General features: G+C 38.4%; 1 protein-coding gene across 17 annotated transcripts in view; it reads right to left on the bottom strand.

The window, feature by feature from the left end:
• Window positions 1–14,364, bottom strand: part of ICA1 (islet cell autoantigen 1) — a 151,422-nt gene that overhangs the window by 126,787 nt on the left and 10,271 nt on the right. For 11 of the 17 annotated variants that reach the window (XR_009215718.1, XR_009215724.1, XR_009215723.1 and 8 more), the window contains one exon: window positions 1,976–2,003. Coding sequence is in view for 14 of the 17 variants with exons in the window: in XM_058446910.1 (XP_058302893.1) it covers window positions 1,976–1,992 (17 nt within the window). In the remaining 3 variants the exon portion in view is untranslated. Of the gene's footprint in view, window positions 1–1,975; window positions 2,069–8,653; window positions 8,729–14,364 lie in introns of those variants that run through there. The other 6 variants (XM_032760635.2, XM_032760592.2, XM_032760583.2 and 3 more) reach the window with 3 other exon arrangements.

Genomic DNA, 14,364 nt, shown 5'->3' with positions numbered 1-14,364 from the left:
GAAACTGGCCGGGCGTGGTGGCTCATGCCTTTAATTTTAGCACTTTGGGAGGCCCAGGCAGGAGGATTGCTTGAGGCCAGGAGTTTGAGACCAGCTTGGGCAACATAGTAAAACCCCATCTCTACAAAAAATTAGCCAGGTGTGGTGGCACAGGCCTATGACACAAAGCTACTCAGCAGACTGAAGTGGGTGGATTGTTCAGCCCAGGAGTTTGAGGCTGCAGGGAGCCATGATCATACCACTGCATTTCAGCCTGGGATACAGGGTGAGACCCTGTCCCTCAAAAAAGAAAAAAGAAAAGAAAAAAGAGAAAAGAAACAAAAGTAATTGAAAATGAAATGGAATTGTGTAAAAGTGATTGGAGTATCCCAGATATGGCTGGAAAGTTTGCTGATGGAGTTCCATCCCTCCCCTTGCTTCGTCCACATCCTCTTTGACCTAGAGTCCCTGCCCCAAAGGCTCCCCTGACCCCCCAGGCAACTCTCCTGTGTGGAGATGTACCTTCCTCTACCCCATCCCATCACCACCCAAAATGTGCCAGGCTTGTGCTGAAACGTGAGTTTGTTTATATGACTATACCAAAATACCAGTATCTCAAAACCTACTTTCCTTCATTTACAATTTCATTAAATTTACAATTTTCAGTTTACACATTTATTCTTAAAAAGTCAGAAGGCATTTCTGATGACTTCCTTAACAATGGTTATCTTTGGAGAGAGAAGTAGGATTATGGGAGACTTTTATGGTCTACTTTATATCTTTCTGCATTATTTAAAAGTCATATTATGAGCTCATATCAGAGAAAATAAGATAAAATATGTATAACACTTATGTAAAAAATAATCTCTCTATAGAATATGCACATTAAAAGGTTGGAAGGATACACTCCAAAGATTGATTATTTCAGGGGAATGGGATTCTCAGAGTGGGACATAGAATATACTTCTTTGGCCAGGCGCAGTGGCTCATGCCTGTAATCCCAGCACTTTGGGAGGCTGAGGTGGGCAGATCACGAGGTCAAGAGATCGAGACCATCCTGGCCAACATGGTGAAACCCTGTCTCTACTAAAAATACAAAAATTAGCCAGGCATGGTGGCATACGCCTGTAATCCCAGCTACTCTGGAGGCTAAAGCGGGAGAATCGCTTGAACCTGGGAGGCAGAGGTTGCAGTGAGCCAAGATTGCACCACTGCACTCCAGCTGGGGTGACAGAGTGAGACTCCATCTCAAAAAAAAAAAAAAAGTGTATTTATTATAATTGTGCATTTGAAAAATATGTAACACATTTTTTTCATGATACAAATTAAAGAAAATAAAAGTTCACAAAGATCTGCTTGCTTGGTGGGTCATGGGTTCAAAAGAATTTGGAAACACTGCTTGAAGAGCTCTGGACCTTATAAGAGGTTTAGCATGCTGCTTAGATATGTTATAGGCACATAAATATCAGCGCTAACATTGCCAAATGGTTACCACATCTACTTTATTCAGCATCATTTACTTTTGACAATGATTGGCTCCTGAATGTTCAGGAAGGTTGAAGTCATGACTATAAATTAATTAAGTATGAGTAGTGTGTGATTGTAGAGTCATTCTTTATTTTATAGCTACCCTAACATAAAATTCCCTTGTAACTCTAATGTTAGAAGTTATAAATAAGATAGTAATAAAAATGCATCAACTCATTACATTAGACAAAATGGTGGTAAGAAAAACTATCATTAGATTCCCAAGAGAAAAGTTACACATAAATGAATTTCTTAGAGAATGCACATTAGATAAGAATTTACAATATTTTTGTTACTTCGTTTTCACACCATATTTAACAGAGATATTGAATTTGGCTCAGCATTGGTGAGGGCTAACATGATACTTACTGCCAATGTATCTCCTGTTTTTCCATTCAATAGATGTTTATTGAGCATATGCTATACGCTTTCTACTTTCCCAATTTAGAAAAGATGACAAATTACTTACCATTTGTGTCCTGACATGTTTTCTTCTTCTATTGTTGATGATTTGGGGAGAAGGGGCAGGAAAAAAGCATGAGAGGATAAGTTATATTATAACCTGAAATAAAACAAATATGTTTAACAGTTACACACTATATTATAGTTACATATTAATGTGACACACATAAAAGGCTTCAATCTAAGCCATTTCTAGCTGTATTTTATGGCCTAACACTATTACACAGTAATGCTGCACACTGGTGATGACAACAATATAGCTAAGTAACACTGGAAGAAATATCCCAAATAAAGTTTAAAAAGTAAACAGGCAGGTTGAATGAAAAAGCAGGTTGCAGAAGACTACATAAAATATAATACCATTTATATAAAGCTTAAAAATATGTAAAACAATACTATATGTTGTTGAGGTATATAATATTATATGGTGAAGGTATAAAGAATTGCTTAGGAATGATGAACACTAAGTTCCAGACAGCAGACCACGGCAGGAGATGGTGTGGGATGTGATTTGAGAGAGATATACAGCAGCTTCAAGTGCACACATAATGTTCTCTTTGTTAAGCTAGATGATGAGTATATTGCATCTGTATGCCTCCTTATAGATTTGAAATATTTTATAATCAACGTTTTTAAAGAAACAAACCAGCACATTGCAAAAACAAAAACAAAAATAGAACAAAACTTTTAAAACCCCAAATAAAAACCAAAAAAGAGTTGATATGCTTGAATAAGATAGCAAGAAGGGTACAAAGGAGGAAAATATGTATCTACCAGCCTAGCCTTGTATATTTATCTTGTTAGTAAATACTGGAGTCAATGTCTCTGCCCTTACTCCATTTGCTCCACTCATGGAAGCTAGCCCACCCCAGGGGCAGGGCCCACCAGCCCAGCCACATTAGCCCACTTGCCTAGCAGTTACTGGAAAGAACAGAAAGCTCACTACTCAAACGAATGGTCACTGGCCAGAGACAAAACCTCTGGCTGCCAGAGTGAGTGCTCACAGCATATGAATGCCCAGACTGCTTCACAAAATCAATCCAATCATTCTCCTTTGGTCTCAGAAAGGATCCTGGCAACCAGTACTCCTAAAATGATTAAAGATTTCCTAGGCTATTTAAAAACATTTCAAGGGAACAAAATCAAGGTGTACAAATCCCGCGCTTCAGGTATGCGGACAAGAGAGAGGAAGAAGAGAATTTTCAGAGTGTCAGATGCCTCTGAAATGACAGCATCCTGTAGTGAACATCTCTCTTCCTTGTGGAGAGTATCCAAGTATCTGGACAAGCTGCTACTGGGAATGATATTCAGGGTAAGTAAGTAAGCTCTGCCCTCCACTCAGTGCATCAGGGAGAGGCTACCGACACCCAGTCCTCTCACCACCCACACAGCTTCACTGTAAGTACACATTTGCTTCAGTTAGCTTGAAATTTCCAAAAAAATGTTTCATAAAAAGAGAGTGTTCACAGGAAATGGAATTATCATATTCTTGAGTTTAATGTCACCATGAACTATTAGGATAGTTGGTACTTTTTGATTTATATTTTTATTATGGTAAAAAGTTTATTCTTTTAACAATTTAAAAGTGTACAGTGTAGCAGTGCTAACAATATACACATTGTTGTACAACAGATCTCTGGAACTTTTTCATCTTGCATGATGGAAGTTCTACATCCATTGAACAACTCCCCATTTTCCCCTCCCGCAGCCCCCAGCAACCACTATTCTAGTTTCTGATTCTATGAATTTGACTACTTTAGATACCTCCTAAAAATGCAAACACTCAGTATTTGTGTTCTTGTGATTGGCTTATTTCACTTAGCATAATGCATTTAAGGTTCATCTGTGTTGTAGTATATGACAGGACTTCCTTTTTAAGGCTGAATAATATTGCATTGTATATATGCAATGTTGAAGACACACACATACATACCATTTTCTTTAACCATTCATGTGTCAATGGATATTTAGGTTGCTTTCACATCTTGGCTATTGGGAATAATGCTGCAATAAACACAGTGTACAGTTAAGTTCTCACTCAAAGTCACTGACAGGTTCTTGGAAGCTGCAACTATATGATATACACCAGGTCCTGAATAACACTGTTTCATAATAATGTTGATAAGAAAAAAATGGTTTATGTCATTTTGCCTAAAGATGCAGTTTCCAAGAACTTATCAATGACATTAAGTGAGGTCTTAATGTATCTCTCTGAGATCCTATATTCAATTCTTTTGCACAAATACTCAGAATTTGGACCACTGGATTATACAGTTCTCTACTTAATTTTTTGAGGAACTTGCATATTGTTTTCCACAGCAGCTGCACCATTTCAAGCCCACTGACAGTAGGCAAGTGTTCCACTTTCTCCACATCCTTGTTAATGCTTGTTTCCATTTTTAAAAATAATAGCCATCCTAAGCATTGTGAGGTGATATCTCATGGTTTTGGTTTACAGTTCTCTGATTAGTGATGTTGTGCATCTTTTCAAATTTTTTTGCCATTTGTATATTTTCTTTGGAGAAATGTCTATGCAGGTCTTTTGCCCATTTTTAAATTGGGTCATTTTGTTATTGAGTTGCAGGAGTTCTCTATATATTCCAGATATTGATCCCTTATCCAATATATGGTTTGCAAATATTTTCTCATATTCTGTAGGTTAGCTTTTCACTCTGTTGACTGTTTCCTTTACTATGACTTTTTAATTAATTTTTGCTTATTAAAATGCCTTTTAATTTAAATCCTTCATAGTGTAAGTTCTTATAGTATAATATGTGTTATTTATAGTTACAGTTAACAAAAATTGCTGAGCAAATTGCCCCTTCTACCTAGATTTCCAGGTTATTCCCAGATTATGATACCATATGGCAGTGTTCCTCAAGGTATTTTTTACCAGCCATTTGCATTGAAATCTTCTGGGGTACTAATATACAGAATCCTAGACCCCACTCCTTTCCTAGTGAAATAGAATCTCTGAGAATGATTCTGGGAATCTAGTTTTATAATAGGCTTTGCAATTGATTCTTAAGCACATTAAAATATGAGAATCACAGGTAAATGGCACACAGGGAAAATACTTTCAGAAATTGGTCTTTCTTGAACAAACTACTGGATTATAGGTACAGGAGCAAAGGAATCATAAGTGGTCAAAATAAGGTCAGCTCTGCAGGGTACATCTGAACGCCTCATGAGAAGGCAGCTGGAGCCAGTGCTAACATCTCTTTTTATATATGTTCTAACTCTATATACCAGAGACAATTAATAAACATCTTAAGATTTGCTGACATAATCTGTCTTGTTTTGCTCTATCACTTTCCAAATCCACAGCATTAAAATTGCTACTTTAAAAATCATTATAATTGTTATCCATTCATTTCAGTTCAACAGTTTGGTTTATCAGACATAAACTGAGCATCAAATGAGTATGTGCCAGTCACTCTTCCTCGCCTCAAATATAGATCAGCTCAGTCCAATAGAAATATACTATGAGCACATTCCAAGATGACCGAATAGGAATAGCTCCAGTCTGCAGCTCCCAGCGTGACTGACGCAGAAGATGGGTGATTTCTGCATTTCCAGCTGAGGTACCTGGTTCATCTCATTGCCTAAAGGTGCAGTTTCCAAGAACTTATCAATGACATTAAGTGAGGTCTTAATGTATCTCTCTGAGATCCTGTATTCAATTTTGGCTTTTATTCAGTTAGGAAAAGAGGAAGTCAAATTGTCCCTGTTTGCAGATGACATGATTGTATATTTAGAAAACCCCATTGTCTCAGCCCCAAATCTCCTTAAGCAGACAAGCAACTTCAGCAAAGTCTCAGGATACAAAATCAATGTGCAAAAATCACAATCATTCCTATACACCAATAACAGACAGACAGAGAGCCAAATCATGAGTGAACTCCCATTCACAATTGCTTCAAAGAGAATAAAATACCCAGGAATCCAACTTACAAGGGATGTGAAGGACCTCTTCAAGGAGAACTACAAACCACTGCTCAACGAAATAAAAGAGGACACAAACAAATGTAAGAAGATTCCATGCTCATGGACAGGAAGAATCAATATCGTGAAAATGGCCATACTGCCCAAGGTAATTTATAGATTCAATGCCATCCCCATCAAGCTACCAATGACTTTCTTCACAGAATTAGAAAAAACTACTTTAAAGTTCATATGGAACCAAAAAAAGAGCCCACATCGCCACGTCAATCCTAAGCAAAAAGAACAAAGCTGGTGGCATCATGCTACCTGACTTCAAACTATACTACAAGGCTACAGTAACCAAAACAGCATGGTACTGATACCAAAACAGATATATAGACCAATGGAACAGAACACAGAACTCAGAAATACACCACACATCTACAGCTATCTGATCTTTGACAAATCTGACAAAAACAAGAAATGGGGAAAGGATTCCCTACTTAATAAATGGTGCTGGGAAAACTGGCTAGCCATATATAGAAAGCTGAAACTGGATCCCTTCCTTACACCTTACACAAACATTAATTCAAGATGGATTAAAGACTTATATGTTAGACCTAAAACCATAAAAACCCTAGAAGAAAACCTAGGCAATACCATTCAGGACATAGGCATGGGCAAGGACTTCATGACTAAAGCACCAAAAGCAATGGCAACAAAAGCCAAAATAGACAAATGGGATCTAATTAAACTAAACAGCTTCTGCACAGCAAAAGAAACTACCATCAGAGTGAACAGGCAACCTACACAATGGGAGAAAACTTTTGCAATCTACCCATCTGACAAAGGGCTAATATCGAGAATCGACAACATAATCAAATTTACAAGAAAAAAGCAAACAACCCCATCAAAAAGTGGGCAAAGGATATGAACAGACACTTCTCAAAAGAAGACATTTATGCAGCCAACAGACACATGAAAAAATGCTCATCATCATTGGTCATCAGAGAAACGCAAATCAAAACCTCAATGAGATACCATCTCACACCTGTTAGAACGGTGATCATTAAAAAGTCAGGAAACAACAGATGGTGAAGAGGATGTGGAGAAACAGGAATGCTTTTACACTGTTGGTGGAAGTGTAAACTAGTTCAACCATTGTGGAAGACAGTGTGACGATTCCTCAAGGATCTACAACTAGAAATACCATTTGACCCAGCGACCCCATTACTAGGTATATACCCAAAGGATTATAAATCATGCTACTATAAAGACACATGCACACATATGTTTATAGAGGCACTATTCACAATAGCAAAAACTTGGAACCAACACAAATGTCCATCAATGATAGAGTGGATTAAGAAAATGTGGCCCATACACACCATGGAATACTATGCAGTCATAAAAAAGGATAAGTTCATGTCCTTTGCAAGGACATGGATGAAGCTGGAAACCATCATTCTGAGCAAACTATCACAAGGACAGAAACAAACACCACATGTTCTCACTCACAGGTGGGAATTGAACAATGAGAACACTTGGTCACTGGGTAGAAACATCACACACTGGGGCCTGTTGTGGGGTGGGGGGCTGGGGGGCAGGGATAACATTGGGAGAAATACCTAATGTAAATGATGGGTTGATGGGTACAGCGGGCCAGCATGGCACATGTATACTTATGTAATGAGCCTGCCTGCACGTTGTGCTCATGTACCCTAGAACTTAAAGTATAAAAATAATTAAAAAAGAAATATACTATGAGTTTAAATGTTCTAATAGCCATGTTAAAAAAAATTTAAAAACAGTGAAATTAATGTTTATATATTTTAACCCAATATATCTAAATTACTATTTCAACATATAACCAATATAAAAATGAGTTACACATTTTGCACTAATATTTTCATACCAAGTTTAAAATACAGTATCTTATACTTTCAGCAAATCTCAATTCACACTAGCCATATTAAGTACTCAAGAGCCACATGGGGTTAGTGGATACCATATTGAACAGTACAAGTTTAGCAGTAAAGACAGATATATAATTTCCAGAATCAGGAGAGCCTTGACATTTGCAAGGGACATATAACAATGTCCCCTTAATGAATCTCCAAATTTGTAAATTCTGCTGTAAAAATATTTTCCCTGTAAAATGGAATAAAGTCTATGATTAGCTAATACTTCATGATTCTGCAACGGAAGCTATTTCTCCACTTCTGCCACAAGGCACTTATGAAACAAGCCCAAAATGAATGGTGTCACATCTCCAGCTTTTTAATGACACAGAAAAGATGTCCTAAAGATCTGCTTGTGGTCATCTTACCTTGGGAGATAAGCAAAGAAGGGCAAGTAAAAAGATGCTTATGGACTGTGGGCGCCAAGATATTGTCATAGTCAGCACAACTTGATCGCATGAATGTTTGTGTTTCACAGTTAAACTGTTTCCTCAAAGAAGACAAAGCAGTTGCACCAATAATTAAGATCTGCTCAAAGAAGCAGAGGCCCAAGGATTAACAGATCAATGGAAAGCAAGTTTCTGATTTTGATATAACAACCCGGGAAGTGTGGGAATGAGTTGGTGAGGAGTAGGCTCTGTGTCTAAGGCAGAAATACAGGGGAAGGAAAGGTATCTTTCTGCTCAGAGGTGGAACTGCTGCTGAGGTCAGCACCTTCTTCTTAGGTGACACTAAGGCTACCAATCTAATCCCTTTAGATTTTCCTAGACTGCACCTTCATGGGGTTACAATATACTCACCTCATGGTCCAAAGCCAGGCATTAAAACCATAGTTGTTCTCAGCCACATCCATTTGACTGAGAAACCACCTTGCTCTGTGGGAAGAATTGAGAGAACAGGGGGGAAGGATACTTTGTTCAGGTTTTATGTTGGGATCCTGTGCTCCTATGCAATAACTATGCTCATTTTTCCTTTTTTTTAATTTTTTGAGACAGAGTCTCACTCTGTCACCCAGGCTGGAGTGCAGTGGCGCGATCTTGGCTCACCACAACCTCTGCCTCCTGGGTTCAAGCGATTCTCCTGCCTCAGCCTCCCGAGTAGCTGGAACTACAGGCGTGTGCCACAACGCCTGGCTAAGTTTTTGTATTTTTAGTAGAGATGGGGTTTCACCGTGTTAGCCAGGATGGTCTCAGTCTCCTGACCTCCTGATCCACCCGCTTTGGCCTCCCAAAGTGCTGGGATTACAGGCGTGAGCCACCATGCCCGGCCTTTCCTTTTTATATATGCTTGCTGTGCTGGGTCCTCAATTTGATTCCCCCATGTAGATGGGTAAAAGATTACAGCAATCGTCCCACTTGTCATTACTTGCTAGAGCCGTTTAAAAACTATTTTAGGCTGGATGTGATGCCTCATGCCAGTAATCCCAGCACTTTGGGAGGCCAAGGCAAGTGCATTGCTTGAGCCCAGGAGTTTGAGACCAGCCTTGTGAACACGGTGAACTCTGTCTCTACAAAATAATAATAATAAGAAGAAATTAGCTAGACACAGTGGCACACGCCTGTAGTCCCAGCTACTCAGGAGGCTGACATGGGAGGATCAATCGAGCCCGGGAGGTCAAGGCTGCAGAGAGCCATGATGGAGCTACTGCACTCCAGCCTGGGTGACAGAGTGAGATCCTGTATCAAAAAAGAGAAAAGAAAAAAACAAAACAAGCCATTTTGAACTGGACAGCTTGGCCATGAATAAGATATGCATAGTAGTTTTTTCCTAACACCCAAAGGTACACAGAATGCTAAAACAAGCCAGGTTTTAAGTACAGAGTTTGTCCATTGCCACAAAGTGGACAGGAGTCAGTTTTTCCCTAGCTGCCTTGAACCCAGATACCAGATTCTTCTTCTTGGAAATATAATCTAGGAAGGCATTTTCATTCCATATAAGCTGGCTTCAGCTGCAATGAACGCTTGTTCTGACCTAGAACTTTTTTTCTATGCATTTCTTCAAGGCAGTGAAGTTAGCCGATGGCACTTCTGATTACTTTTGAATTATGCAAAGAATCTAAAATTCTTGAGCCAATCCTTGTTGAGAGTAAAGCTAAGATCAGTAGTCATTCCACTGTATTGGTATTCTCTACCCACAAAATTTGACCAGTTTTCAATATCTTGTTCTTTCATACACTAAAGCATATCAGGCAGTAACTTGGTAAAACTCAAATGTAGTTAACTTTTCTTCAGAGAAGCAGAAATGTGTGCCTCCTCATCAGTTTATTAGATCAACTATTTCTTTTTAATATGGAACTGGCTTCCTCTTGAATCATGTTTCCTAAGCACGTCATTTTACCTACAGAAAGATTCATGTCTCCAATTAATTAACTTTACAACTTTAGTGGTAGAATTTTTCTCTTCCATTCAGTGGGTAGCTTTTCTGTTGATTGGAGTACCAGCTGAAACTGAGTCCAGAATCGCTTTTTCTTGTGTCTGTACTGAGCAGATGGTGGAATCTCTTGAGTTGCATATCTGAGCCAATGCCAAATTTGTCATTTTCCTCTAGTTTATTCAACATTTCTATTTTCTAGATAAAAATTGTCATTACCTTAGAGCTCTTCAGTTCTTTGGGAAGTAGGGGGCCATTTTTTCCCCCATAAGAAATAACGCTTTTTTCAGACCAGGAACAGTGGCTCACGCTTAGAATTCCAGCACTTTGAGAGGCAAGCAGGGTAGATTGCTTGAGCTCAGAAGTTCAAGACCAGCCTGGGCAAGACGATGAAACCCGATCTCTACCAAAAATACAAAAAAGTAGCTGGGCGTGGTGGTGCACACTTGTGGTCCCAGCTATTCAGGAGGCTGAGGTGGGAGGATCGCTTGAGCCAGGGAGGTGGAAGTTGCATTGAGCTGAGATCGTGCCACTGCACTCCAGCCTGGGCGACAGAGTAAGATGCCCACCACTCCCTCAACCTCTCGAAAGAAATGAAAATACACATACTTTTCAGAACAGAACAGAGTCTTGCAATGATGTGGGTGCAAAGTGGTACATTAGAAACATCCCATAGTGAAATCACTCATTCCTAAACACCAGCTTCATAGCACCACATGCGATAGAATCTAAGGTACAAATCTGTTCACATTCTATCATTACTGTGTTAGAGTCACTACCTTGTCAACTGTCAGTCATTTTTCTTTCTTCATGGAATATAAATGGTAAGACCTCCTGACCAATAGATTTTTTACATTTGTAAAATGCAGAGTAATTCCTTAAAATCAAACGTCAGTAAAATTATAAATCACTATGTGCCACAGGCTTTTGTGGCTATTTGTATATAACTGAAAAAAAGAATCTGCCATCAGAAGATGCTACACGCTGCCTGTGATGGGGCCCAAATGCCATGGCAGAGGAAAGGGCCAGGGTTTGAGGGACACAGAACAGAGGCACAATGCTGGCTTCCCACACAGCCTCTGGGCTGAGTCTCTAAGAATTAGTCATTGCTGGAGAGGCAAAGGCTGGAAGTGTGGTGGGGAGGGAAGCAGTATTATTCTAGGCAGAGGAAATGCAGTGAACAAATTCTTCCACAGCAGAACTGCCAGTGGTGTGTGTAACTAACCGTAAGCAGTTGTGCGTTATATGTTAAAGACATGCAACAGGGGAAACAGAGGGACCAGCCTCTGAAGCACCATGTGCCACCTTCAGCATTTAGATATACTCTAGCCACTGGAGGGTGGACATTCAATGCTGTTTATTTCACACTCGGTGGGCACCATGTTCTGTCCTGCCTTTGTTAGGGAGTTAGTTTTTGGACTATCCATCACAAATATTGGAAGCTGGTGACATGTCTCTCAGATTTAGCTTCCAATTGCATGGTACTAATTTACAAAACTTCTTCCTCATTCCATTTTCCTGTTATTTCAGAGATCAGTTTCATCTGGAAATATGACCAGTCTTCAATATTTTGTTCATCCATACACTAAAACTTACACATCATGCAATAATTTTACAAAACTCAATTGTAGTGAACTTTTCTTCAGAGAAGTGGAAATGTGTGTCTCCTACTCAGTTTATTAGACTATTTCTTTTCAAATGATCTGAAGTGATGCAGGTATTTGGGTTTATTTCTCTGGTGTGTAACTTCAGAAAAAACAGAAGTCATACAATTTAGAGCCTAGAAAGAGATGAGGAAGAACTGAACAAAACCCCTTCCTTCTGAAATGGGACTTGTGATCCAGGGAGGAACAGGGCCTGAGAGCACAAAGCCGATCGTCTTCAGAGCCAGGGCTCCCACATGGGGTCCTACACTTGCCTGATGAACAGGGGAAATACTGATTTGTCAGAGGTTTTAGCTACTAAAGTAAAAAAATAATTGGATGTCTGTGAATTTCTTTTGGGCAAAGTATGTTTTCATCATTTTTCCTAGATGTTTGTCTCTAGTCACTTCCTCTTATGTCAATAATGATTTTTACAATTTCTTATGGAGAGAAGTGTATTTGAGTATAAATATTAAAACAGTTTCAGTAGAAGCAGTGAAAAAAACTGGAACAATTCCTCCAGGCATAATTAACCATATTAATTATTATTTTTAAAATCTTGACTCATCAAATCCTGTTCTCAAGTGGTTGAGAAATGGGCATTCCCATGGAGGATGGGAAGTTGAATTAGCCTTCCATCTTTTCAAAAGCTAAGTATTAATTAAAGTAACATGATTTTGATGAGTTTTTATGGGTGTTTTTCCTACCTCTCAGATACCATACAGCTTGTCCTTTCGGATTTTGATGTGGACACGATTACCTGAGCATTCCACACAACTGCACACAAGGCTGCAGTGAGCTCTGATCCCCTCACTGCACTCCAGCCTGGGTGACTGGGTGACTACACAACTTTAAATGCATCCTGTTTCCAGTTTTGTGCCTCCTGCAATGATTTTTGATATTTCATAAATTCACAAGTAAATGTGAAATGGGATCATGTTTTAATTTTGTGAGTCAGCAAATATTACCAAGAGGAAAACAGAATTGTGATCTTATTCAAGGTAGCTAAAAGGTGAGTTTTTATTTTAACACTACAGATGCAAGCCACTGTTAAAATCTGTATTTTCTGTTAATGAACTAAAGTCTTAGGATATTTTCTTTTATTAAAGAAATTTTTTTTTTGAGACAGGATCTTGCTCAGTTGCCCAGGCTGGAGTGCAATTGTGACATTACAGCTCACTGTAGCCTTGACCTCCTTGGCTCAAGTGATCCCCCCCACCTCAGCCTCTTCAGTAGCTGGGACTATAGGCACTCGCCAATACGCCCATCCAATTTTTTTATTTTTAGTAAAATACCAGCCAAGGCTAGTCTCAAACTCCTGAGCTCAAGCGATCCACCAGCTTTGGACTCCCAAAGTGCCAGGATTACAGGCATGAGCCACTGTGCCCAGCCAGATATTTTTAAATGATTGTTTTATTTACGTTTCAAAAGAACTCAGGTGTTACATACAATGATTAAGTTTAATGACTCCTTAAAACTATTAAAATCACATTCCTAAAGTATGTATTTTGAAGGTTTGCCAATATGCTCCTTCATATAAATAAAAGCTGGTAAATCCATGACTATGTCACACACTTAGTCATCACTTCAGCAATCTGGCTTCACTTTGCTCATCTGTAAAACAGTAGACTAGGCAAGTGACCATCTAGGATGCCCCCAGTCACAAAAATAATAAAACTAATTTAAATTATTTTCAGAGACATTTATATCTAAGATAAAGCTTAGAGATAATGAACACAACATCCTTTTCAATGATTAAAAAATTGGGGTTCTAAAAATAGGGATGACTTGTCCAAGATCAGGTTAAAGGTCAAGTTCACATAGAGGAATGCTGGGAATAAAACATTCATCAGCCAATTAACAATTTGGTGCTCTCCTCTGTCTCTTCATCTATTCCAAGAGATGTTTCTGAAAGGAAAATATCAAATATAACAGAAACCAAAATAAAATTGCCAAGCTACTTTCTAAAATGTCATCATCTTCAGCATTAATATTATTGTAAAATTTTTAAATATTATATCCATGTTAAACAAATTAAAAACAAACCAGAAAACTCAAACTGCTCACAAAAGGTGTGGTCTAGGTCTTGCTCCTCTTTCTTTTGCTTAAAGCCCTCCTTTCAAAGGATAATCAATGGTGAATTTTGTGCTACACCAAAAATCATGGCAGTAATAACAAAGAGGTAGGTATTTGCAAACAACAAATCTAAAAGAAATCTAGAAAGATAAAAATATATAATATAAAACAACACTAGAAACAGAACAAATGGGTTGCCTCTGCTAAAGAAAAAAGTCATTTTAAAAGTTTGCAGTATAAATTATATTCACCTTTGATTTTATTTAGTTTGGTTTATATAACTTTCAAATATCAAATCAAATTTCACATACAGATTTTACTCTGTATTTATAGTGGCATTTTCTCTAAAAGCTTAACTTCAAAAGGTGAAGAATGAAGGAACACCCTAATCAGATAAAAGTCTCGATCAAGTTCTGTAAAGG

Source organism: Hylobates moloch, unplaced genomic scaffold, assembly GCF_009828535.3.
Source record: "Hylobates moloch isolate HMO894 unplaced genomic scaffold, HMol_V3 SCAFFOLD_1, whole genome shotgun sequence".
Lineage (NCBI taxonomy): Eukaryota > Metazoa > Chordata > Mammalia > Primates > Hylobatidae > Hylobates > Hylobates moloch.
This window is presented reverse-complemented; position numbering and strand designations above follow the sequence as displayed.